Raw genomic sequence first — 27,469 nt, forward strand, 5'->3', positions numbered from 1 at the left:
TGACAAATGCAGTATGTACCTGCATTATAGGACTGTGACACCACCTCACTTTATCTGGAGGACACCATGACCCTCTCTTTCTGCCATCACTTGTTGCCTGTTGTCCTGACTCTGGCTGGGATGGAGTCAGTTTTCCTCACAGGTGTGCAACATCTGCAGCAGCACTGGGAGAAGGAGATTTAGGGAAGTCAATCATCTTTTCCTCAGCAACCGGCTGGGCATCGATCTGCCCGTGTAAGGCGCGGAGTGACTGCACCAGCACCGCTCGTCCCGTTTCCCTTCGTTCTCCTCCCCGTTCCTCACTCATTAAACGACGATACAGGGGTTTCCCTGCGACTCCTCTCGCCCTCCCCGAGTGAGGCTGCCAGCCGCGGGGGAGCTGCGCAGGATCACCACTACTCTCAGCCGCCCCGTTACCGGCCGCGCCTTCGAGCCTTCGCCCAGCGGAGGGCCCCGCCCCGCCGGCACGTGCGGGCTGCGCGCGCCGCGCCTAACGGTACCGCTGAGCCGCGCCCCCGCCGGGCCGCCCCGGGAACCGGCGGCCGGTCTCACGCTGCGCTTGCGCGGGGGACAGAAGCGGGGGCTGCGGGCCCGCTGCGGGAGGGCGAGGGTCGACGCTGAGCCCCGTTCCCCCCTCCGCCGTGCGGTGGGCGGCGCGCGGGCGGTGCAGGGGTGCGTGACGCGCCCCATGTGTGGCTCCCGCCCCGCCGGCCCCCCGCCTGCCCGCCCCCCGCTCGCGCTCCCCCTCCCCTGCGGCGGCTCTCCCGGTGCATTGTGGGAACAGCCCGTTGTTCATTTGCCATTCGACCCGATCCGGGGCCTGTAGGGACGGAAGCGCCGCCGAGCGGGATCCATTGTGGGCAGCCTGCGGCAGTGATCTAGGCCGGAGCCGGGGCCGGGGGGGGGGGGGGTAGACGCGGCCGGACTCTTGTCTTTCTCGCGGCCGCCACCCCCGCCCTTCCTGCACGGCAGCCGGCGCCTCCTTCCCCCGTTCCCGCTGGCAGAGCCCTCGGCCGGGCGGGGAAGCGGCGGGGCAGGGGCGCGAGGCGGCGGCGGGCGGGGGGCGCGCGCGCGCCATGTTCGCGGAGATGAACCGGCGGACGCTGGCGTTCCGCGGCGGAGGCCTCGTCACCGCGGCGGCGGCTGCTGGCGGCGCGGCCGAGGCCTGGGACCGGCAGGACCCCGAGCCGCTGAACGGACGCGGGGCGGACGAGGAAGTGGAGCTGGAGGGGCTGGAGGCCGAGGAGCTGGAGGGCGCCGCCGACGAGAAGGAGCTGCTGCTGCCTCAGGACGCCGTGTTGCCCCCCGCCGCCGGCCCCACGTTCGCCGAGAGAAATCGCCGGACACTGGCCTTTCGGGGCGGTGGGGGGCTCCTCGCCGCCCCGTCTGGCGCTAACAATGGCTGCGAGGCCTCGGCCTGGCCGCGGAAGCACTTCAATGGGCGGGGGGCGGACGAGGAGATGGAGCTGGAGGGCGCGGAGGGCTTGGAGCCGGAGGGCCTGCTGGAGGGGAAGGAGCTGGTTCAAGACGGGGGCTCCCTGAGCGACAGCAGCGACGACGAGGAGGACGGTGAAGGGGGCAGCCTGGGCGACGGCAGCGGGGCCGAGGGCGGCAGCTGCAGCAGCAGCAGGCGGTCGGGCGGCGATGGAGGGGACGAGGCGGAGGGCAGCAGCGTGGGCGCGGGCGAGGGGGAGAGCATCAAGCACTTCCCGCTGGCCAGGCCCAAGTCCCTTCTGCAGAAGCTACACATCTCCTTCCAGGGCTCCTGGCTCAAGGAGTTCCCATGGCTCTACTACTGCCAGGAGACCGGCCTCATGTCCTGCGCCTGGTGCACGGCCGCCTTGGCTGCCGCCGCGCCTCCCGAGCTCATCATAGCCGGGGGGCCCCTGCCTGGGGGACACGACGAGCTCTGTAAGGGCACCCGCAACTACAAGCGTGCTCTGCTCCTGCGGCACCACCTCTCCGCTGAGCATCGCCTCAACGAGCCCGTCAACCCCGAGCAGGTAGAGTTGGGGCGGGTTAAGCACGGGTGGGATGCCGGGCTCCCCTTTCGCTTAGGTGGCTGTTTTTTTTTATGCCCACGTGTGTTAACTTAGTTGAATGGCTTCCTGCGTGTGATGTTGCCTGAGGGGCTCGGCGCGGTGCTCTGCTATCCCCGGCGCGGGGGTCGAGGCGGCTCTCGGTTTGGGGTGACGCTTCCATGGGGTTTGGGCGGTCACAGCGCTGTCAGCGTTGTCGTTTTGCGGCCCCTGAACGCGAACTATTGTTTATGGCTGTGCCTGGTTAACGTTACCCGTTCGAAGGGAGCGAGTGCTGTTTTCATTAGTTTATGTTGTGAAGATAAATCAGTAACGTGGGAAAAAAAGTTGCGTGCAAATAGTGTCGCAGCACTGATTTAAAAACACTCGTTACAACTTCCTCCTGCGGTAACGGGGAGGAGGGGGTACTGTCCGGCTACCGACTGCGTGTGAAATGGGTACTTGCCAGCGTGAAGGTAGAATTATTTTGCTGTTCTTAATGGTGTGGTCCCCGCGCACTGATCGGATAACTCTGGGTAGTCAATCTTCTATTTATTTTTTTTTTTTATTCTCGACTGTATTGCTTTAGATTGAGTTACTGAGCAAGAAGTCTGCAATTGCTTGGTGTGTGTTAGAGATAAACATGTGGTTTCCTGAAAGCCATGTTAATATGCCAGCTCTCCTAGATGCTTTAGGACTAGTGAAGCTCTTCATGTTCCCTGCTAAACTTAAAATTACTACGTTTCCTGGTTGCTCTTACGAATAAGGCAGCGTTAACTCCACAACATACGTGGATGGAAAGCTCCTATAGACTACTTGAGCTCAATCGCCAGCGTTCTGCAGCCTTTCCTCCTAAGGAAGGGAAAGGCTGCACCGCAAAAGTTCCCTCGGATCGCCTACCTGGCGTTAAACTTTTCAGCTGGCACAAACCGACGTGCTTCAGGTTAGGCTAATACGAGAGCTGTTGAGCTGATCTCGATTTGTCAGCTGTAATTAACCCTCGATCGCTCCGTTTTTCGCTGTTTAGAGCTAAGTTGTAATTAAAACACTCACCACCTTGGTTGTACTGCTGTATCTGGAGTCCAAATTGTAGTGCAGTAGTTAAATGGATCTTATTGCTTGAGTGCTTTAAGGAGCTCGGGGTACCTTGGACAAGAGCTGCTGTTCTGATGTTTAGTTAGGATATCGGGATGGCAGATAAAATGTTAAGTGGGACATACGTTTTCTTAGAGCTAGTTGAAAAAGATACGCAAGTTTTATGTGAAACTGCTGCAGGACCGCAAGGAAAACCTTACAGAGCATAAATATCAGTTATCAAATATTTTTGGATTTACAAATGAAACATTCATGTTCAAGATGAGTAATTACCTTTTTAGTAAGTGTATCTCTTAAGGCAGCTATTGTTACAGACGTTTCGTGGCAGTAGGTCTTTTTATCAGTTTCCTCCAATCTGGGATTTGTTTTTTAGCCAAACTTGCTTTAGATAACTTGTTTCTAATTTTGAAACTTTCATAATTAGTTTCTTTTGCCTCTTTGTATCTTTGAAAATAAGATTTTTAAAAATGTTTTTGCAGTATATTCCTTACCACTTTGTTGCCTAGTTTCTAACTTTTAGTCTTGAAGATATGTCCCATTATAGCGTAGCCTTAACTGTTACTGGATGTGGCTAGTTCATACCACACTTCAGAAGTTTCACTCACAGTAAGCTACAAATAAACAAAAAAATTTGAAATCTATTCCAAACAGTTTTTCCTATTGAACTTAGTAGCTTTTTCGTTGTGTTCCTATGCCTAGTCTGTTGTAAGACTGCTAAATACTGGGAGGTCGGAAGGGGGATGAAGTACTATTGGCTCGTGTGCCACAGTAGCTTGAAAGTTCATGCAAGTATTTATTTGAAGATTAGCCTTCCATTATCATGAGTATCTTTATAAACAATAAGCCTCAGCCTTTATACCACTGAGAGTTTAAGAAAAAGTATTTGTAGTAACTGTAATAAATGAAACAGTAGGGCGGGTGAGATGCATCAGTAGTTCTTTTGTGCTGTATTAAAGATAAGCTTCTGTGAGGTAGCTGTACAGAGATCGGTGTTTTCAAGTGGGTAAACTGCTGGATGCATCCCTGTGCAATTACATTTCAGTTAAAAATTTCTGGCAAGGGAAAGAATTGCAGTTTTTCGAGAGTCAGTGTAGTTTTCTGTCTTGAGGTTACACTTGGTTAATCAAAAATGTGATCAAGAATCTCTGTTTCTTTTGGCTTTTCTGTTTAATTTCCATATGCTTTCACACTTTTAATAGCACTTGAATTTCTTGATACATGTTTTAAATAAGTACCAAAACAATAGACCCATTTTTTCCTTAATGCCATGATACCAGATACTTGGAACAAAAGTAGGTAATTTGTACCCTGACCATATTTCCAATGTACATAATGAGGCAGAAAAGCCATTTAGATTTAATGAAACTTAGGAGAGATCTTTCAGCCTTTGTGTTTAGAGACAACACACATGTATTCTTGACTTGACAAGCTTCAACTGCAGGGCATGTTTAGCAGCTGCTAATAAACATATGGCATAATGCCACTGTTTGAGTGTGAAAAGGAAATTGTAGGTGTTGAGACAGTAAAACAGTGGGAATTTCTATAGGTCTGTTGGATATTACACTCATGAAGAAATGAGTGATGATTTTGGTTTATTTTTGGGATACATTTAATTTGGAATGCCAAAATACATCACAAGTGGTTGCAGCTGTTGTAATTTGAGGGTATTGAGCTGTCAGTTGGTGCCTCTTTCTAAGACAAAAATCTTGACTTATTTTTTCTATTCTAATTTTTAAAATGTCTCCATTTTAAAGCTTAGCAAATGATACAATCTGCTTGAAACTACCTTTTTTTTAATAAACTATTGTGTTGCAAAAATCTTAAATAAACATTTACTGGGAAATCACTGTAAAAAAAAAAAATTAATTCTGTGATGAATTTAGATCCCCAGATGCAGATTTATTGGCTGATGTGGGTTGCTTCTCTCGAAGAACCTTCTTAAAACGTTTTCTCTCTGGACATAATTTGAAGCTGAGCTTTGGAAATACTGCCAGAAAAGCTTTCTCCAGCCTAGCAGGCATGTTGGTTTAAAGCAGAAGCTCTCCAAAAGGAGGAAGGCCTTTGATGTGTTATTTTTATCATGTGAACTGTAATTGTTTGGGTTTTGTGAGCTGTGATGAATAGAAGTCATGCTTCAGATGTAAGAGTTATGCTGTAGTATTCTAAGTTAAAATCCTGAATTACTCTTAGCAGAGCAAAGAAGTTGAGGAGTCGGGCCATCAGAGTAAGGACTGTCATTTACTGTTTGTTTGGTTTTTTACATGTTTTTTTACTCGACCTCCTCGAACTACTCGTTTGGATCTTAAGCACTTAATGGGATAGTTTGAAATCGCTTACATGCCTTAGCATTGCCCACAGAAATGCAAAGGCATGCAAAACAGTAGAAGAGCATTATGTGTGCAGCTGATAGGACCATATTTTGAGATAATTTTCTTCTGTAGCAGCACGTGCTCCCGATACTCTTTTGTTAGAGGATCCATTTTTCAGGATGAGAATTAATTTGGGGGTGTAGGGAGCTGCTGTAGAGTAAGGTGTGGTAGTGGGGAAGGGATTGCAAAAAATGTGGCATAACTACTTTTCATTCTGTCTGAGATGGAGCTTACGGTTAGATTGGTTTTGCTGCTCTTTTTCTCTCTTCTTTCACCCCTCACTGTTCTTGCTCCCAGGGACGGAGTATATGCAGATGTCACAGGCAGAGAAGGAAAGGCAAGTTTCTAATAGCAGAGATTTGTCATCTCTTTCTGCTCCTGTTAGCTTTTAGGCAAGTTTAATTAGTGAGTTATACATATGAAAGTAATTTAGGTGTATTCAGATGAGTCTAACTTAATTGAAAATGAGGACAACATTGTTTCTTTGAGTGGTCTCTGTTCTGTTAGATGGCTTCTTGATCTCACCAACAGGAAGAAGTTTTTCAACTTATAATGCTGTAGATTCTACAAAAAAAAAAAAGTTGAAATACTCCTGATTTTTAGTCTAGATATTTTTTTATTAAAGTATAAGGTAGTTTGGTGTTGGAAGAGGAATATTGAGTGATGCTAGTATTCAGTTTGTATTCTGAAAAATACAGTCTAAGCGAATGTCATTAGTTTGTACTCTTATGATGTGCCATGAGCACAGCAAAAGTAACAGAAGCTTAAAAATACATTTTTGATTTTCTGTAATTGTTTTTTGAACCTTACCTCTTATTGAACTGTATTGTACTTGTTTTGCGCAGAGGGGAGGTGCTTAAAACTCTCAAAGGGACATTGTTTATTTCGTTTTTCTCACGGTAAATGTCAGTTTTACTTGTCAGGCTTGCTGTACAGAGGCTTGGTAACAGTTTCATTTCATTTGAGGTGTGGTATTAGGGTTAGCTACTTCCATACCCGCGGGCAAACAGTTGTTTCCAGTATTACAGTTAGTTTTAAAAATCTTATTGTACCCATTTCTGCAAAGCTGTAATGTCTATCTCTTTTCGCCACCACACATACCTATAGATTGGACATTAGTTGAATAATGTCTCTTATTTTTCACTTGGTCTTGTGGTCTTCTCATAATGAAAACTTCAGTCTTGAATTTCTGTGGCACTTCTGTGATCCACAGCTCCTTTTTCCATGATGGCTTGTTTCCTTCTTAGGAAAACAACAAAACACCCCCATTGTAAAGCTCTGTTTCTCTTTCTGTCAGCTTGACTGGATACATACACATGCTCAGTTAAAATGTTACGTATCTCTCTCAATTTTTGAATCCAACATGTGTAAAAAGAAAATGGCTGCAGATTGTTTTTAAATTTTATGTGGTGTTTAACATGTTCTCAGAGAATCAAATTGTCAGCTGTAATAGCATCTACCTAACATTTATTATATGAGGTGCAAGTCACTGATGATTGACTTTGACTAGAGTGACAACACTTTAGCATACGGTAATTTTATCTTAATCGGATCCAAAGTCAGTGTAATTGATGTTTTGAAACTACGCAGTACTCTGTTGCTGGAGTGACGGGAAGCTAGTCCAGATCTGAAATCTGTTGAGAACTTGGAGTGATAGACATAGCTGTCACACATTTGGGATACACTCTGTTTCAGAGCTCTGATCTGGTGGAGTACTTGGGTATGTAAGGAAGTACACAGGAAAAAATTAGGCCAAGGTTGGACAAAGATCTGTTGCCTTTTTTATTTTTTTTTCAGAAACTAGTTGCTTTTATTTCTACCTTGTCACTGAAGTGTTTTTCTGAGTAGGGTAGAGATTTAGACACAAGTTCAGTGTGACAGCAATCTGAAACATCTCTGCAGGAGATGCTGAAATGGTACAGTGTCTGTTGTGGTTATGCTGGGCATTATTTGCTGCCTATAGATGCAAGTATCATTTTAGATGATGTAGTTGCAGCTTCTGTTGTCATTCCAGGGATCCACATTGAAATTATATATTGAGGTGAGTATTAATTTAATGCACTAATTCCTGTGTGATGGAAAGTGAGTTTTTATTTTTTAACATACCTGGTTTCTGCCATAGTCCCAGATTAAGGGTAGTGCTTATCTGCAACATATGTTTTAGCTCCACTATAGATGATGGCTCATGACAGCATTAGCATTACGTTATTAATGCTGATTTCAACCTGAAATGTTGAGGCAGTTGAATTTTAAGGATACCTCTAGCCCCCAGATCTGTGATTTCCTGTGTTTTAGGAAATGAGAGGTAAAAATAATGATGGAGTCGGCAAAAGCTCATCTCTCATCCGAAACTGTATTTGAGCCAGCCAGTTCTGTTGTTATTTGCTAGGGAAGAAGAGAGAATCTTGGAGATCCAGCATAAAATAAAACACTCATCATTGCGGCTCTTGATGGCAGCATGTGTCAGTGAATGTAAGCATGGTGTCAAACCTGCTAGTTTCTGTTGTCTTCTGCTTCCTCCTAGCTGTTCCTTTGTAGCAGCTCTGAGTTATCATTGTCTAAACTTCAGTTTAAAGTTTTCTAAGTGCTCTAAAATCCAGTTCAGATCTCTTGTTACTTACCAGCCTCTCACTGTCTGAACTAATCTTTCATAACAAGTAATTTCCTGGTGTTGGTTTGTCTGATAGTGCTTTGAGCAAAATCTTCAAACCACATTTGAGATCACATCTTAAAAAGGTTGTAGAGAGACAAATAAGTACCTGTTGTCTGTGTAATAAGCATGTACTAGTTAAAGGTGTTGCTACAAGAAAATTTCAGTGGAGCTTGATTCAGGAAAATCACAGATAAATAATGTAAGGAAGCTTAAGTTTTGTTTGGTCACTGCAATATTCTGTCACTTGTCATGTAATACAGCTGTTTAATCCTAACTATGCCACAATTAGAAAATAAAGAATAAATACTTGATGTGTAGAACTGTATAAGAAATACATCTGCTATTATAACTGCTTCAGTGACATACAAAACATACAAGCCAGATTGGGAGATACAGACCTAACCTTTATGTATTCATCTTTCATCATGAGAAAATGTTGAATCATTTATCAGGGTTCTACTTGCCTATTTAAGTGGAGACTTCTAGGGAAGAGCTGGGAGTTAGATATGTGAGAACCATCTATTTAAAAACTTTAGAGACTCCTGGGTCTTTAATATATGTATGTGGGTTAAGAAAAACAAGTACTTTACACTCAACTAAATGTTCTTACTTTTGTCTAAAATGTCATTTCCTTTGCCCTCAAGGAATTCTGCTGGTTCCGGTTTTGTGTCAGATTTGGGGGCAGAGGGTGCAGAATGAGATCGTGATACTTAGTTTTCAGAAGTGTATTTTTTTTAATTATATATCCCTGCCTGCCTTTGTGACCAAGAACATAAATAACAAAATATCGTTTAAGTAAAATTATTGTGAGTTTAGTTTCATATCCGTATTATAGTGTTGGAGGACTAAGGAGAGCGTTCATTAAGAGGTAATTATGGTTGTGGTTTTTTTAATTGCAGGAGTCAGAGTTACCGGCAGAACTGAATAATGAAGGATACTGTGATTTTAACAACAGGCCAAATGAGAACTCTTACTGCTATCAGCTCCTGCAAGAGCTCAACGAGCAGAGGAAGAAAGGCATTCTTTGTGATGTTAATATTGTGGTGAGTGGGAGGGTCTTCAGAGCTCACAAGAACATCCTGGTTGCAGGCAGCCGCTTCTTTAAGACTCTGTATTGCTTTACAAACAAAGAAAGCCGTAACCAAACCACTGTTACCTATTTAGACGTTGTTGCTGTTCAAGGTTTTTCTGTCATCTTGGACTTCTTATATTCTGGTAACCTCGTGCTTACGAGCCAAAACGCCATTGAAGTGATGTCAGTGGCCAGCTACCTTCAGATGACGGAGGTCGTCCAGTCCTGCCGCAACTTCATTAAAGATGCCTTAAACATAAGCATAAAATCGGAAGCTCCGGAGACCGTTGTAGTGGATTACAACAGAAGATCTGTTAGTAGGGATGGTTTGTCTCCAAGGGATCAGAAAGTTGCCAGCTTCTGGGCAACACGAAACCTTACCAACCTGGCAAGTAGCATAAAAACTGAGAACGATGGTTACTCGATTGATGAGGGCCAAATGGAAAGTTACCAAATGAATGACTGCAGTTGGGTCCAGGACAGCTCACCTGAAATGGCTGAGAATGAATCACAAGGTGAAGGAAAAGTTTTTGTATGGAATGACATGGGTGCACAGGGACAATCGGTTCAAGAGCCTGGAAAAGCAAGAAGGAAAAACCAAACTGCAAAGAGATTTATTTATAATATACCACCTAATACTGAAGAGAACTCAGAAGATTGCTCAGTGTTGCAACCATCAGTCCCATATCCAGAAGAAGATTTGTCATTTATTAAAGAAGAAGCAGGTAAATTTTGCTTAATGTCAATTGTGTTGTTTGAATAAAGTATATGGCAATGTAACTTTTATAAGGGTGTGTTGGATAGGATCTTTCAGTAAAGGTAGCACACCAGCCAAGTTACTAAAGTAGTAATCTGCTTTAAACCTGATTCTGTGCCTTAGGGCACAGCAGTGTATCTTTGGCTAGAGAAAGAAATGGCACTCCTGTGCCATGCAGTGTGTAACATGGTGTTTTCATGCTTGTGTTGGGGATCGTTACCAGCAGTAGAAGCTAAAGTTCTTACATTTACATTTAATCTGTAGTCACTAGTAGGCACAAAATTGAGGAGTGAGAACTGGTGGCTGATGATGTTAACTGGTTGCGCAGGGAGAAAGGGCTGTTATAAATTCCTTTCCTGCACTAGCAAAAGGGGCTTCTACCTCCATCAATTTGTGCTGGAAAATAGCTACATTGGACAGGATTGTGTAACTTTTATAGCTTTTAAAAAATGTTACACTGCTAGAAGTGTGTACAGGTTGGACCAGATGATCCTTGAGGTCCATTCTGACCTCGTGTTCTGTGATCCTTCTGGTGGTTTTCCTCATCTGAGTGTTACACACAAATAGAAGTCAAGTTTTTATTGCTGTTTATGGTAGGGTATGTGGGAAGCTACAAAATAGAGCAATCCTCGTTAGTGTAATAGAAACTCTTAAAGCAAACATGTGAAACTGATTGGAAAGAGATGCCACAATGACATATAGTAGAGGGAATATATTCTTATTGAACTATTGTTTAGTCAAATCCAGAGAGTAAATTCACAGGATATTTTTTCCCTTAAAGATCTGTGGTTAATCTAAATGCTAGAATAAGATTAAATATGTTTTCTAAACAGATACAATTACACAAAGAATTATAAGCAAGACTGTTCACAGTATAATTGGGATTTAGGGCAATATAATTAAGTTCAGATTTTTAATTTTTTAAATTATTATTATACTGTGTGAATAGTTGAAGTATCTGTTTGAAGTGCTGCCATTTACCTGTATTGCTTTTAGATGAATTATCAATTTTGAAAATGTACTGCAGTTCAGGAGTCAAAGGTAGGTTTGAGACATACGTGGAACCAAGTTCTTTGGTTGGAACCAAGTTCTTTCTGTTGGAAAAGCTTTTTAAAACATATGCCCCCTTCAGACATCAAGGCACTGTAGATATCCTCTGCTTCTCAGGCTCAAGGGGTAGAATTGAGAGGGGAAATAAAAAAAAAAAAGCAAAAAAGCACTCTCACCTGTGGGTATGAGTATTTCTGGATGTTTTTGTGTTTCAGTGACAAAACAGATTTGAAAGCAGCCTGAGTTCTGGGAGGGTTCAGGAACCTCTATTTTGGTGGAAGGAAGGGTGACCATTGTTTCCTCCTGTACCCCCAGAATTGTTCAAAAACAAGGCTGAAATAAATGCTTTCAGTAATGGCAGGGGCAGGTCATTTCTCCTGGGGCCTTGCAGTGCCTCTGCCCATGGTGGTGCAAATGCCCATCCACGTGGCTGGCAGTACCCAGGTGCAAGCCCGCAATAGCCAAAGAGCAGCTCAGCAGAGGGCATGCGATCGTTCCACTCTGTGCTGTACCCTGCTGTGTATGTGCATGAGCACCAGTGACTTGTGACAACATAGAGTAATGAAGAGTGGAGCTATGGATGTATACATCTAGCATGTGAGCAGGGAAAGCCAGTACAAGATGCATCTGTATAGCTGGCAAGCAGTGTGGCACACCAGGGAGCAGCTCTGGAGAAGCAGCTGTGCTGAGGAGCTACCATTCATTCTGTAATTGCTTCAGGGGTTTGCTTATCTCTGGTCTTCATCTCTGAATGCAGTGGGTAGATCTACTTTAGCTTTGCAGTTCAGCTGGAGAGAGTGCACTTCTAGAGCGAGTTTCCTGATTTTTCTCATGCCATCTAAGCTTCTTCTAAGGTTTCTTCTGGCCGAAGTGAAAATAGGAGCTGCCTTTCAGAAACATGCTTGTTGTGTGCTGACTGCACACAGATCCACTGCCAGGTTAGATGTAGCCTTAACTAAAGCACCTTTAGATGTTGAGTCCACAGCACCCACACAAAAGACATCTGCCCGTGCTGCTCTGTACTACTTGCTAATACAAACTTAGTTGCTGTGACATGTAAAAGAGCAGCAGAAGGACTGGAGTAGGAACTGAGGACCTGTATATTAACTACACAAACATCAGTTTCTGGCACAGTTTAGTATGTGTACTTGTGGGGTAGATATTCAGCCTCTTTCTCTGTTGGAAACACCACAGAGATTATATCCACTAAATGATGTCAGCAACAGAAATAAATACATGTTTGCATACTGCATAATTCGAATATGTGCTGTGGAGCTTCCTTGAAGAAATAATGGAGAATGCAGTTAAACAAGTTCAGTCCTTGTTCAGTTCTTTTGGACAGAAGCGCCAAGGTTTCCATTAAGTCACTGTGCTAAAGAAATTAAATTACAAAATACATCCATGCAACATCTTAATGGAAAGAGCTGTATTAGAGGCCAGGAACACACTGAATTTGTGCTGTGCTGTTTGTCCAAAACCACTGAAAGTTCCATGATTACAAGGGAAGTTCATTTTATTGTGTCAACTCATGATCTCTTTGGTACTCTTAGAGAGCAACATAATTGGTCCTAAGTTAAAAATTATATGTCCTGTTAGTGTTAGAGCTATTTTTGGAAGCCATATGTAGCATTTTTGTAAGACCTTTACTTTTATGAAGTTCTTGTGTACATGCACATTGTTTAAGACAAGAAGAGATATTGGAAGCAGGTCTTGGTATAGCTTGACTTTCGCCCGTAGTTTGTGCTTTAGCATTCAGTTTTCTTTCCCCTATGTTCTGGCAAATTTTTCTTTGCTCTGTGGATAGATTCTACCGTTAAACGCTCTGCTTTCAATTGCTTCCTCTATGCCCAAGAAAAGGTGGAAGAGGGAGGAGTAAAGAACTGGAAGAATGACAAGAATGAGCTGTAGAGTAACCTGCAGGTTATACGGTAACTTTTTAGTTGTGGATTAAATTTCTGGTGGAGATGAAAAGCTACCAAAAATAATAGGAACTGGGAGTTAAAAATGCATAAGAAAATCTCTTCTGGAAGAGATAAAAGACAATGGTGTGAGAAGAAAAAAAAAGCATAGCAAATTCTTATGATGAAAGCTAAGGAGTGCACTTTTTGGTAGCTAAAAGGGAAAGAATGAGCTGATTCTGTTATGCTTTGTCATGGACTGATGGGGGAAACCAACACCAGCTGTGGTTATATGTCCTGCTACATGCAAAGTGAGTTGCTGTGTCCTTGATTATAGTTTTGGGTTGTTTGGTGGTTTTGTGAGAAAGGCTTCCCTACTACCATACCTATGGTCTATCTAAGAACACTCTTCTCACTGTGAAATTTTACCCCAGAAGTCCCTACCGTGTATTCTGTAGTAAATGGACTTTCCAGTTGGGTACTGCTAGGTAAGTATTAGATAATCAACAATAACAGTGTTCTGAAATATCTGCTACTGCTCTTGTCCCAGTAAAACAAACATATTTTACTGCTTCTTGCCAAATGTGCATTTTCCTCCAGGTATCCATAAGGAAATGTCACCTGCTCCTTCCCCTTACCTTGTGCTGTCCAGTGAGTTTATATTTAACACCTGCTCTGTAAAAGTAGCACTTTGGTGAGCTTGAGAAAACTCCATGAAGTTGAGATGGATTTTAAATTACATGTAGTGTCTTACTTCAGTTACCTACTCTTGCTGGAGCTTTCAAGCCTTTCTTCAGTTTTAGCTGTACTGATTACAATAGCCATGTTTCTTTATGTTGAAAGTTACAGCTATCTTGCTATTTTCCCATCCCTAGCAGTTGATAATCTGCTAAAAATGTCTTTATTGTTTAGAGCTGTGGTACATCCTGCAATTGACCATTTACCATGGTGAAAATAACAATTGGCATCTCTTGGCTTCCAGTTCACAAAACCTCAGTGATTCTAATTCATTACATTCTTAATGTCCATTCAAAGTTGGCTTTTTATAAATGTCTATCACTTCTTGAATTTGTTTTTCATTTGGGTCTGTTTTTTTTGGAGTGCAAGTGTCTTATCCCCAGGCTTCAGAACACAGTTGAGAAGTGTATGCTTATGCTTTCTGGAGCTGACAAAGGAGACTTGTATGTAATATCCCAACATCTTTACAAAGCTACCACTAGATTAATTGTTACCATGATTTTTAGGCTAGATAATGCTGTATCATACTGGGGGAGATGGGTGGAGAGTGGGGGGGGGGGTGCTGGTGGTTAGGGAAAGGATACCAAGGGCAGGATGAAAACAGCCCTTTTGTGGAACAACAAGATTTCTGAATGAGTTTGTGAGCATTCTTAAAGATTTTAATTCAACTTGTTATAGAAGCAACTACTTTTCAGAAGGATACAAGCATCAGGTAAACCTGCTTACAAATAAAGTCATGACCAAAACTGTGACCAGAACTACATGAGGGGGCAGCATAACACATATAGGAAAGGTGGATGGGTTGGGGAAGGTTATGTGGTGTCCACATGCCTTTCCTACCTGACAAACCCCTTCTTGTCTCTGTGCTCATGAAGTGCAGGGAATACGTTCTCTTTGTCAATCTGAAGTGCTGATTTGATTTTTCTGCTAACTCGTTTATCAGATGATGATGATGATGACAGCAACTCCATTAAAGAAAAAAAAAGAAAAGCCTTTGTGTCTTCTTAGTTAATTTGAGGGCATAACTCCAGTCACAGAAGTTAGCTGTACTATTTCTTCAGCTAGCTTCCCTTCTGCATCTTAGAGATGTAGCCCAGTAAGTCAAATCTAATTAATTTTAATTAATTTTATTGTTAGTTGAGCAGTGGGATGTTTCAAGTCCTGTTGGATTGTAGCTGATTTTCAGAGTAGTGTGGAGCTTTGCTTAAAAAACTATCATGAAAATTAAAATGCAACTTCCTTTAAAAGCTTTTTTCCAGATAGTAATTACCCTAGAAAATAGTGTATTTATCCACAGCCTCTTTATCTCCTACTACATGCTTGTCTTCACATATCTGTCCATTCCCATATGATATTTATGAAGCTAAATGTCCACTACAGTGTATTTTTTAAAATACGCTTTATGCTTCACTGATACAGTACAGAAAACCAATGGTAGGTACCCTTCAGGTTTTCTGCGTTGGAGACCAATTCAGTTACACTACCGTAAGTCTTTAGAGAGCAGTCCTAAGCTAGAGTCATGTTGTCGTGAACATAATAAAAGTATAAATTCATCAGTTCAGTTACTCTGGGCTTGTAAGGCTTAGCGTGTTTTGAAGTTTTGGGTTGGTTGGTTTTTTGCCTGCTCTAAATTTGAGAGAAGGAGTAGGTCGTCCTCAGTGTTGGTAGCTGAGTAGAACAGGTTTTAAGTGGCAAGTAACTTGGCTAGAAGACTTCTCTTCAGCTTCTCTTTTTCAGGATCTCTCCCTGATGAGTTGTTTTGCTCACTGCCCAACCATTTATTCTCTGTGCACATTCTGGAATTACTGTGTGCATAACTTGTAGTTATTTTTGGGGTGGAGGAGAGAGGTAGGCAGCATTTCTTACTTGTGCCAGTTTCTGACAGGTATCAGTAAATGTATCCAACCAGAAATGTACTCAAAGTAGAAAGTTTATGTGAAATGTTGGAATACTATAGCATAGCAAGCTTACACTTGTGTATTTACCCTAAAGCTCACTGTAGTGCTTGCGGTACATGTGTTCTGGTAGTACAGCTTTAGCAGTCAATTTCACCTGAACCATGCTAGCCTTCATTGCTGCGGCTTTTTAAGTTGCAAGCTTTATTCTGTTATACTGAATAGTGGAGAGGGAATGTAGCAAGATCAGAGTTGCCATTTTTAGTGTAAAAATGTAGCCACAATTGCTGAACTTTAGTCACTTCCGGTAGTACCACTGCTGGGGGTGGGGGTGGGGTGAGGATAGGGTGGTATTGAGGGGATGTGATCTTTAAAGCTGGAAAAAAAAACCCAGCCCATTGTTAAGCAGCAGCTGTCTTTTGTTGTCAAGTCATGTACATGCAAAGTATGAGCTACATAAATAAAGTCAATCTCACACATTTGCTTACTTATGACTTGAGTTGATCCCCTTTCTTCAGGATGTAATGTTGCATGTTACTTTGTGAGGAGAGCATGGTACCAGACTGAATAACTTATTTTCCCAGGTACTCCCAGATTTTATTATGCAGAGTTCTTGAGGAAGTATTTGTGATTGGTTTTAGTTAGTTTGGTTGGGGTGTTTTTGTTTTTTTTTTTTGGTTCATTTGTTTGTGTTTGGCAGGTTTGTTTTTTTTTTTCCTATATTTTGGTCTTTTTACAGGCTTGTGCCTCTGTCTTGTACCTGGCTTAAAAGCCTGGTGTAAAGACAAAATTCCTTGGTATTTCTGGACACAGTTAGGCTTTGGCAAAACAAGTCTAGAATAAATGCTGCTGAGATACCAGTTCAACACAAGGGGTTTGGTCAGTTATGATACTGCTTCTAAGACTGTCTGTGATTAGAGACACTAAGATGAAGATCTCCTTAACATTTCCTTTCACTGTTTTAGCATAAAAAGTTGTTTGGATTGAAGCAGTCTCTATACAGCAATGGTATCTGTGCTTATCTACTTATATAAGTACAAATGAAAACCTGTATCTGTTCTCAGTGTACTTGTGTCAACTACAGTGACATCAGTGATCTTCAGTTGTGACGCTCTTCCATTTCTTGTCATTCAAGCTGACATTTAATTCTTCAAGAAAATGTGTTTGTAAGCTACAACAGGTAGCTTATAGAATGGTAGCAGTAGCAGTTCTCTAATGCTGATGCACAAAGGAAGTAATGGCTTTACTGCGTAGAAACCCCTTATATTAGGGCTAAGATGAAAATAAACTTAATTTTCCTATTTTCTTAATTGATGCTTTTTTACCCCCCTAATTAGGAAGAAGCTGACAGCTTTGAGGACAAATCAAACTTATTTCCTTGGATTTGTTCTGCAGTCACGCTTCCAAAGAATTAGCAAGGAAACAGGAACAGAACATGATGCCAAAACATTTAATTTGGTTATCAGAGTATCTAGAGTGGTTGGTGGCTTTTACTGTATTGAAGAATCTTAATTCTAAATGGCAGTCAGTTTCTAGGAGTTTCATGCAGCCTTTCAGGTGTTATCTCCTTGAAAGTCCTACTTATATTAACAGTTAACTTGAGGTACATCCTTAAATTGACTTGTTGGCAGTGTTCGTGATCTAGCCCCTGAGCTCCAACTTAGTCCTGAAGTTTATTGATGAATTTATTTTCTTGACAGTGAAGTCAAGGAGGGCTCTTTTCCTGAAAATAACTAGCAGAGTCTCATATTGTTTAATATCTTCATCAGTGATGGGGATAGTAGTACAGAAGATGCTGTCTGCAAGGTTTGCAGATGACATCAAATTGGTGGGAAACGTTGCTGTGCTGGAGGGCAGGGCTGGGTGACTGTTCAGATGGACCTCAACAATCTGCAGGAATTGGTGAACAGGAGCCCCAAAGATGCTGTGCAAAGATGAATGTGCAGTCCTGCATCTGGAAGTAACAGCCTAGTGCATCAGTACAAGCTGAATGCTATGTAATAACTGTCAAAAAGAATGACAGGTATTTGTGGACAGCAAGCTGAACATGAGTCAGTACTGCATCCTAGGAGCAATGAAGGCCAGCCTCATGGTGGTGGTATTAGCAAGAACATAGCCCACAGGCTGAGGGAATACTCCTCTACTCGGGACTGGCAAGACCACATTAGAAATTCTATGCCCAGGTTAGGGCAACCCAGAGCATGCTGGCAAGCTGGAGGGATTCCAGTGAAGGGGCACTAATGTGGTTAGGGGGGTGGAGAACATGAGGAACTAGATTTGTTTAGTATGGAGAAGGTAGAGACATCTACCTGCTATCTTTTACCACCGTAAGGTGATTAAAGAGAAAATGAACCTAGCTGCCTTTCAGGAGTGCACAGGGAAAGGCCAAGAGTCAATTATCAGAAGTTGAAGCTAAGGAAATTTCAGTTGTATATTAAGGAAACTGTTGGCCATGAGAACAGTTGTGTTGGAGCAGATAGTTTAGAGGGTTTATGGAATCTCCCGTCCTTGTAGATTTTTAGAGCTTGACAAGGTCCAAAGCAACATACAGTCCAGCTTTGAAGTTAGCCCTGTTGTGAGCAGGAGGTTGAAACTCAGTGACCTTCAGAGGTCCCTTTGGACTTAAGTTTTTGTTTGAGTCTGTGATAGTCCCTGGAGAACAATAACTCCCCCACAAATAAATGGCCTGGATGAGGAAAACTCTTACTATCATGTGTTTCACTGATTTAGCCTTTGTGGGGAAGAGAGCAACAAAATAGTTTTCTAATGTGAATGGCACTCCTTTCTCAGGAAGGAGTTTTTCAGGGAATAAATGATAACTAAGTGGATGGTATATTTGGCATCAGTTTGGTGGTGTCAGGGTTCCATAGTGATAGGTCTGCCTCCGTAGTCAAGGCAATAAAACTATTTTGTTTGTTTGTTCTCATGAATGAGAAATAGTGAAAATAAAGAGCAGTTTGGATCAGTACGTAAGATTGCTTTGGCAGAATGTCTTAAATTTGTCTGAGCCTTCTGTTGCAAGAGGCAGTTGAGAAGTAATATGCTTTGACCCCTTTTCAGAAGCAAGGTTAAAGCTGTGAGTAGTACTCTGGAAACAAACAGAGTACAATGTATTTTCTTTCCCCCACCTCCCCAGTATGTCTGTCTGTGCAGTGCTGTTTTTTATGTCATGTTACTTAACACAAGCAAAGTCATCTGACAGGAACAGTTTTACAAGCAGATTTCAGGGGGCAGTAGCTTGGGTGGGAGGAGGAATGGGAGCAGATGTTACAAGCCAGAGGGGTCCATAACATCTTACAGTTGGCTCAGCTACAGCCAGAAGCTTGTCTCACTGTAGGTTCTGTGTCTACTTGGGAAAAACCTAGCAGGGGCTGGGTATTGGACTTCCAGTTCCCAGTCTATAGGAAAATCATGTCTTTCCTATATGGATGAGCCATTAGGCATTAAAAAAATACCTTTTTCTTGTTGTTTTGGACGCATTGTATGTGCACTTAATATAGAAAACAGGTTTTCTAGGTCAACGAATTATTCTAAGAGTAAGCATTAGGTTTAGTTATCTGCTTAGTCCTGTATTGTGCAGAGACTGAAGTGTCTGTAGCAACCTCTTATCTTTTGCGGTATCAGTGCCAGTGTTCTTTCATGTTATAGCAGGTTTTCTTTTAAAATTGGAGGTAGAAAGATTTAGAAGCTATTATCTACGCTACAGCTCTTAATTGTTTGGCTCTATGCCGAGTCTTACATTAAGATCTAGACCTGTGCGGGGATTTGAGCTCCTAACTTCCTTCAGACTTCAGTACCAGGTGTGAGTATGAATGTTCCTAACGAAATTCAGTTTGTGTTCTCTTGGATCCAGAAGAGCTGTCAAAGTGACAGTGTTACAAATGTGCTCAGCTTGGTACAACTCTTATTTATGGTCAGTCTTTGATGTATGCTTATTTTGAAGAAATCTACGTGGTATTTGCTACGCAGAGCATATACATGACATCTGTTTATCATAGATAATTCCTTCCATAAGAGAGGTGTGTGTGATTAAAATATTTTGCTCATTCATCTTCTGGTCAACTAAAGATGGAACAGTTCTATTAGAGGGGAAGACCCTATAAAGAAAATGTCTAATATTTAATACAGATTATAGAATATTTTTGCTTGGTTTTGTTTTTTCCTGCTAATTCGTGAAGCCCGCTTTAATTTGGAGGCTTTTAGCCTTGAAGTCATCTTTGCTCTTGCCCAGACTGTATCACTCTTTCTCACTAATCCTTTCTTGTGTGTTGCAGAAGGAAGTTTGACTGCTCACCTCAAAGGAATGTGTAGTTGGCATGTCTGTAGGGTATCTGTGTTCTATTCCTTGAGCTGCTCTGTGATGCCTTTGCTGGAGTCCATAGCTCCAAGTTAGTGTAAGGAGTTCTTGCCTCTTTTGGACATAACAGCTATTAGAGTCAATAATAAAAGAAAAAAAAAATTTCCTCACTACTTTGTTTCTTAAAGGAGGGGGAGATTTATTCCCTTCTCTTTGCCCTTCTTCCTTTCTATACCAAAATAGCTAGGTGCGTGAGCTAGAACAGTGGGATTTCTCTTCCTTCGACCGCTCAAGCTCTGCTTTTTAAAAGCTCCAGTGGAATACTTATTTTGGAAGTCATGATACAGCTTTGATCATAGTTTGTCATTGTCTAATGGATAGGATAGAATTATAAACTTCCTATTTGTTAATTGGTATCCTTTTGAACTGCCATCTTATATTGCAAATGAACCCACTGCTGCCAAATCTAATGCTGCCTGAGCAGTAAATGAAACTACTGTATATGTCTAATGCTGTAAGGATTTGTAATCTGTACTTTTTTCAAGTAAAACTAAGCTGGGAGGGAGTGTTTCAGTATGCAGTTTACCATGAGCTGCATGTAGTTTACATTAAGAGAATTTCCTTTCCCAGGAAAATCCTTGAGCAGTATAGGGACAAAGGATAGAGTCTTTGGAATATTAAAATGTACAGTCTCAGACTTTAAAGTAAAAATGTATCTATTTGCTGTGAAGCCCTTCTCAAGCCTTCTCACATGGGTGACATTGGGAACCGGGTGTGAGGACCTGAGCACCATGCAGACAAATGAAAGGAAATCTGCCAGTTTCCACTGCAGTCTGTTTATTTAACAACTGTGTGCCTGTGAGGAAAGTAATGGATTTATAAGTTCATGTTTTCCAACAAACTTCTGTCTGGGGGAGAGAGGAAGAATGATTTGCACTCTGGCCAGAAGAGTCTTTGCCCCTTAAATACAATTTTGTCAAATGCCTAGTGTAGCTTTCTTATGTACTATTTATAGTTCTCTGTGATGTGTAGTAATGATTCCATGTTCACGCATACAATTCCTCCTTGTTACAAAAGTATCGGATTAAACAAGCAAGGATCTCTTTAAGGCGTTGTTCACTTCTGAATTATTTTGTTCTTTTAAAGTGGGGAAAAAGCTATGAAGACCATGCAGACTGCATGAAGAGCTTGTCTAAAGACCAAATGTAAATATGCAAACTAGTCTTTTAAGATGGTATATTATGAGTAATTGTGGTCTCTTGATTTGATGTGGTTATAGAGTAATGGAGATGATTATTCAGAAAAGGGTTTAGACATAGCTGTAGGATACTTCATACAAATAAAGGTACTTTTAAGCACTTAATATACCACTGAGATATTTTAAGGCAATAAAGAAAATTACACCTCCATTTGAAAACGTTTACTTTTGTTCAGCTGACTGCCTGTGGTAGACCAGATGAAGTCACTGCACAAAGTAGTGGTAAAGAGCATTCAGTGGAAAACTTTTTAGCCCTGTCATGATGATAGTGAAGGAATAAATATCCTTACCATTGAAGTTCCTGTAGTATGAAAAAGGCGTTGAATTTTTTGCAGGACAGGGAGAAAAAATGATGCTGTTCAGAGTAGTTCAAAAGTCTCATTTAATTGAAATTAGGAATGCAGTTATTCATTTCAGTATTGAAGATTGTGTGCAAAAAAAAGATAAGTACTATTTTTAGCTTTGAAACTTTTTTGTCACAGTTTAAAAAGTGTATGTATTTCACTAAACATCATGACTGATTAGAACCTGGGAAGCTAAAGTAAGACTGTGTCTGTAATAGGTACTTCAAGTGACTTCAAATATGGACTGATGCCGGGTACTTCAAGTGACTTCAAGTACGGACTGCTGCCGGGTACTTCAAGTGACTTCAAGTATGGACTGTTGCCGGGTACTTCAAATGACTTCAAGTATGGACTGCTGCCAGAATCTTGGCCAAAAGAAGCTTGGGAAAATGGCAAGTATATGTGATGGAGAGGAGGTTGGTTTTTTGCCTCTCATAGGGGTTATCTTCTGTCACTGCTGCTAATATTTGATTAATTTGGTTAGAGATTTATAAGATCAAGTACTTACATCATTATCTTCCACTTCGTTTGCCTTTCTGGGTAACGTAAATAGGAATACTTCCTTGGAGGGAGAAGAATTCAGATGTATGGAGAAGTAAAAACAGAACATGACTTAGATCAGCTTTTGTGCCTGAATAGGAAGATATTTGAAGTCTTTAATGATCTGATGGCTTCCCTCCTCCCTTCCCCTTAGTAAGCTAGCTATAGATAAATGGGCTTTGAAACTCAACACTTTGAAGATACAAAGTTAAATATAATTTTAAAGGTAGATCTCTGAACATACTTCCTGCTATTAAGAATACTTCATTGCAGTAAAGGTTTTGAATTCAGTACAGCCATAACTAAAGCCCTCTTCAGCAAAACCTAGTTGCATCTTCTACTCTTTTGCCATTTGTGTGCTTTTATTAATAGTTCAAACAAACAATTATTGGAAATTATTTTTCCGTCTGAAAACAAAAGCACCATCAGATCTAAAATAATTATTGCTAGATCCTTAAATTATATAATCTTCAGTGAAAAGAGGATCTTAGGGACTGGATAATAGTAATGCCTACATCTTCTCTGTAACTTTGAGCTGTTACTGGGATGTGGTTTATGGTTTACTGTAAATATTTTGATTTTTATAGAGGAAGAAATTGGGTTAGAAGGTGAAATTCAGTAGCAGGCAAGGGATTAGACCTTGGGTTTTAGGAGGTCTTCTTGGTCTTAAACCATTAAATTTCCATGTATTTTACGGCCCTGATGTCAGCCTGTCTGTCATATCCCTGTTGATGTGTGTAAGAGTGCAGTGTACCTTGATAAACTTACATTTCTTCATGGAAGCACGTAACATTATGTTGTCATGCAGATTGCATGAGTGCTCTGATACACCAAAGCAAATTTTTTAATATTAGCAAACTTAACTTCCATGTTATGATGGGTTTTGAAACTGGGAGGCAGCATCTTGGATATAGGCATTCTAATCCAGAATACAGTGTTTTCTGGTATGAGTGACTTCCAGAAAACAGAATACTGCTAATTTGTAGCTAACTTACATAAAATTTCTTTTCGAAGAATTGATCTGTAGTTGTGTAGTAAAAAATCCCTGGTTACAAGTAGTTATTTTTCTAGCAAGATCATACATGCAGGACCTACCAGTATTTGTGGTTTCTGGATGTGGACATTGCTGTGATTTGGCTGATGCAAAGTCATGTGGGTGCTTTATTGTTTTGGCACCTGTTTAATTTTGTGCACCAGACAGTACATACTGAATTTATTTTTTTGTGTGTTTCTTCATCTTTTCTCCTGATGGCTTATCTTGTAGGTGATTCCTCTGCTTTAATCATGAACAAGTTGAAGTGTCCACACTGTAATTATGTAGCCAAATACAGGAGAACACTAAAGAGACACTTGCTCATTCACACAGGCGTGAGATCTTTCAGTTGTGACATCTGTGGGAAGCTGTTTACTCGAAGAGAGCATGTAAAGAGACATTCCTTGGTAGGTAACCTCAAGTGTGTGTATGTGTGCACATGTACAAGTGGGTTTTGCATTTGTTACAAATGTTTTGGAAGTTGGAAGAAACACTGTTCTCTGATCTGCCATAATGTAAATTGTTTTAATCTAAAATGAGTGAAGATAAACATCTCTTCATGTTAACTACACCTCTAGTATTCTATCTCAATGGAAAATGCAGCATCAATTAAGACAGTTGGAAGTCTGATAAAGATGTGATAAAGAGATGCATTATATCTCAAGTATTCTATGGGTAATGAAAGGGAGTCTTGGCTTAGTGTTACTGCAGTAGAATAGCACATCTTGTTTTATAATGCTGCATCACCGTTTTCTGTGAGGACACTTAATCAGCAATTGCAACATATCTTGGTGAAGTTCTGAAATACTTCACAGCTGGACAAAGCTATAGTATAGTGTCTGCTCTAAGATTTAGGAAAGAATGAAAAACGCAGAAAGTAAATGTCCTTCTGACTTGCATTCTGCCACTACCATAATCAGCAGTTGAGCTTACACTGTCCTGTGCATGTTGCATAACTTGGGATTTGACTTGAGCATTGTTTATCTGGGGATCCAGAGACAGTATTGTCTGCCTTGGGTGTTGTGCAGGTACTTTGTAGGAAATGACTTCATTATGATATTAACATAGAAAATCCAAGGTATATTTTACGGGAGTAATAAAAGCAAGATCACGTTGGTGATGAGAGGGAAATTACATTTCTCTAAACTGTGATTTTAAAAAAAGCCCTCATTTTGCAGATACTCAGTACATGGAATGGGGTAAATTGCACTACTCCATTTTAGTAGCTTTCCTCAGTCCTTTGAGAATCAATGGATCACCTTGCTCTCTCATGAAGGTGTTCCATAAGTTTCCGTAATACCCTCATAACTGGCTTTTTGTTTCTCAGCAAGCGGGAGGAGTGGTGGTGAGCTTCCAAATTTTAATGCAGATGCAGAAAGACTTCTTGTGCAGGTCTTCCTAACTTTATTTTTTAGCTTTTGCTATCATGAAATGGACGTTCTGTTAGCCAGTAATATTATTAAAAGTAAACAATAATCTGAGTCATATCAGGATATAATTCTAGCAGGTATTTCTAAGACCACTGTAGTAATTTTAAGTACTGCTTAAACTGCTGTACAGGTAGGAAAGGCATATATTAATAGCTCCTATGTAAATTTTAGAACCAGCTATACATCTTTCCACCCTCCTACTGCTGCCTTTCTTCACCAGGTGGTATAGGAGGAGGAAGGCTTAGGTGCCTGAAGGAACAAGAATACCTCTGATGTCCGAAAGACATTCTGTTGTGTAGCATGCATAGATGACTGCAGTGATGGAGGTAGCAATGGTATGGGGAGGGTAGATAAATACCACCTTATTGGTGGTGCAGCAGCTACTTTACTTTTTCCTTTGTGGCTCACCACAGATAATGGCAACAGTGGATAGTAGTCAGTCTACTAGGAGGTGTAGAGTGGGACGTCAGGTTTCTGTCCTGCACTTTATGACTGAAGACTTCTCTCCAGGAAAGGAGTTGGAGTCATACAGGGTGAAAGCTATAGAGTAAGTTCTATACGGCCCTGTGCTTTCACTGAAGTGTACTCTCCCTGATGGAGCTGGAACACCTTCCTCCTCACACCCCTCCAAGAAACACATTAAACATTCTGCTTTATGTGAAACATTATCATGACAAGTCTAGAGGCTGAGGGGGGGGGAACATGTTGTAAAGATTACACAGCGGGACTAAAGTGACTATTTGTATCTTGACCTTGGGGTTTGGGTTTGTTTTGGGTTTTTTTTTCCCCTCATCCAGGTGGGAATTTGTTTTATCTAAAATGGCAACTGTTTCAGTGTGACCTCAGGTAAGATGGTTGAATAAATAGTTGTAGTCTGTTGTGAGGACACCAGATAGAAGAAAGAAGTTTTCAACTCAGTTTTTTTCCAGGATAACTATCGTCTGTGAATTGTATAAGTAACATATATACCTGAGTTCAATTAAAATTCAAGTTTAGTCAAGTCAGCCAACAGCAGCCTCCTGATTTTACACACAACCTCACTCTAAATACAGGACATAGAATTCCCTAGAGGAACCTGGAAAGGTGACGTTGGGTCTGCTTATGTTGGGAGGGGAGGCTTCTTCAGCTCTTTGAATTCACACACAATTTAACTCCTGCTTGTTCTTGAAGTTTCTAGGACTTAAAATTGTAAAGGCAGTTTTCTAGATGAGAGATGACCCTGTGCACAGCACAAGTGCTGGCTTTGAGTTTTGTTCTGTACACTGAATAGTCATTAAATGAGCATTCAGTTGCTTATGAACCAGGCAGTTATTCAGCTTCTTGCTGAACAGTAAGCAGTTAGCTTGGTTGTAGGCAATAGATTATGGAGTCAAAAAGGACCTCTAGCAGTACTTCTTTCTCTGAACAGTGCTGGGTATCTTTTGGAAGAGTTAAAAAAATGAATTTTTTTTAATTAGCAATTACTGGTTTCTAGTCCTGTATACCAGTGCAACCTGATAGGCATATTTTCAGCTGTTAATATCTCTCTTCCGTAGGTGCATAAAAAGGATAAAAAGTATAAATGTATGGTGTGTAAGAAGATTTTCATGCTGGCAGCCAGTGTTGGAATAAGACATGGATCACGACGTTACGGCGTTTGTGTAGACTGTGCAGATAAATCTCAACCTGGAGGGCAGGAGGGAGCAGACCAGGTACAGGACACAGATTTCCCTAGGGATGAAGAATATGAAGAAAATGAAGTGGGAGAAGGTGATGAGGAGCTTGGTGATGATGTAGAAGAACAGAATGACCAGTCTCGATGGGATGAATCTGCAGAAGCTTGTATGCCTTTAGATGACTGACAGAGCATATGACTTCAAGGTGCCACAGATGGACACTATATGAATTGACTATTTGAATTTTTTGGACTGAAGGCTTGCGAAATATGGTACAGGCTGGATGGTAGTTATGTTGCTGTGAAAAATGTAGGGTCAAAGCCTTATAGCAAAAAAAGGATTATTAATTTTTTTATGATATTTGCACAGGACTGTACAGCATACAACCATTTGGTTGAATTATACAGAGTCCTCACATCTACAGTCAGTTATCAAAAGAAAAATGTATTTTTTATTATTTATAGGATATAGCTACTTGGGTCCTATTCAGACATAGTAGTAACTGTACGTATGTTACACATTCATGTATCTGTTAACATGAATGAAGAAAATTGCAACTTGGTATGGAAATACAGATTTCCCAAATCTACTCCTACTTTGTCAGTGAGCCAGAGAATCTAATTTGGGCTAGTGGCTCTTGTTTCCACAAGCATGTCTTTGCCATACAAACGTTACCTCTCCCATATGCTGGTAGATGAAAGCCAATAATTTAAATATGCAGCACAGGTAATGCCAACACCATATTGAAATTGGGTTTTGAAACTTGTGGCTCTGTGTTGGCAGATGGTATAGGTGATAAGCACTGGAAAAGTTAATAATGGCATTAGTTTAGCATCTGTTTCTTCACAGTTTTGAGTTTTCAAGAAGGTTGTTACTGATGTGTCAGTTCCAAAATGGTTTTGCAGAAGAAATGACCAATAATGGAAATAATAAACTGATCACAGCATGGGTAGCTCTTCTGCCAGTTAGTCAAAAGAGATAGTCATGCTAAAAGGTATCTGATGTAATAAGGTTTTCTTCCTCCTCTAAGGCCCCCTTCTCTCAGACTTTTTGACTTCCCTGGTGTATACCTCAGTCCCGTAGAATAAAAATACAAGAAATGGAGAAAGTGTCATATTAAACAACTTTTCAGTTGATAATTTCTTACTTGTCCAGTTTTTGGCTAGTTTGTGATGTGAATTGGACACTAGGCTATTGTACCCATTGTTCGTCATGAAAATGAACACAGACTTTTTTATTCTTTTGTACTTAATGGGGTTGTTGCTAGTGTTTAGTGTAAACCAGTTACACTTGTCCACTTAATTTGCTGCAATTATTTTTTTGTTAAGAAAAAATGGAAAGTCCAAAGCAAAATAATGCTCTTTGAG

General features: G+C 41.2%; 1 protein-coding gene across 1 annotated transcript; it reads left to right on the forward strand.

Annotated features, from left to right (window-relative positions):
• The first annotated feature begins 737 nt into the window (after positions 1-737).
• ZBTB10 (zinc finger and BTB domain containing 10) lies at positions 738-27,241 on the forward strand. The gene is made up of 5 exons (XM_062641592.1): positions 738-2,003; positions 9,035-9,932; positions 21,663-21,836; positions 23,249-23,424; positions 25,983-27,241. The coding sequence occupies exons 1-5, from the start codon at positions 1,077-1,079 to the stop codon at positions 26,286-26,288; spliced, it is 2,481 nt and encodes an 826-aa protein (XP_062497576.1). The 5' UTR covers positions 738-1,076; the 3' UTR covers positions 26,289-27,241.
• The last annotated feature ends 228 nt before the right edge of the window (positions 27,242-27,469 follow it).

Source organism: Pezoporus occidentalis, unplaced genomic scaffold, assembly GCF_034315485.1.
Source record: "Pezoporus occidentalis ecotype Australia unplaced genomic scaffold, CSIRO_AGI_Poc_V1 ctg69, whole genome shotgun sequence".
Classification (NCBI taxonomy): Eukaryota; Metazoa; Chordata; class Aves; order Psittaciformes; family Psittacidae; genus Pezoporus; species Pezoporus occidentalis.

What these genes read in the sequence shown, in the direction of transcription:
- ZBTB10 (XM_062641592.1), top strand. Translation starts at nt 1,077, where the DNA reads ATGTTCGCGGAGATGAACCGGCGGACGCTGGCGTTCCGCGGCGGAGGC. An exon ending in AGCCCGTCAACCCCGAGCAG is followed by an intron (nt 2,004 to 9,034) that starts GTAGAGTTGGGG and finishes TTTTAATTGCAG; the next exon opens with GAGTCAGAGTTACCGGCAGA. An exon ending in AAAAGAAGCTTGGGAAAATG is followed by an intron (nt 21,837 to 23,248) that starts GCAAGTATATGT and finishes CTTATCTTGTAG; the next exon opens with GTGATTCCTCTGCTTTAATC.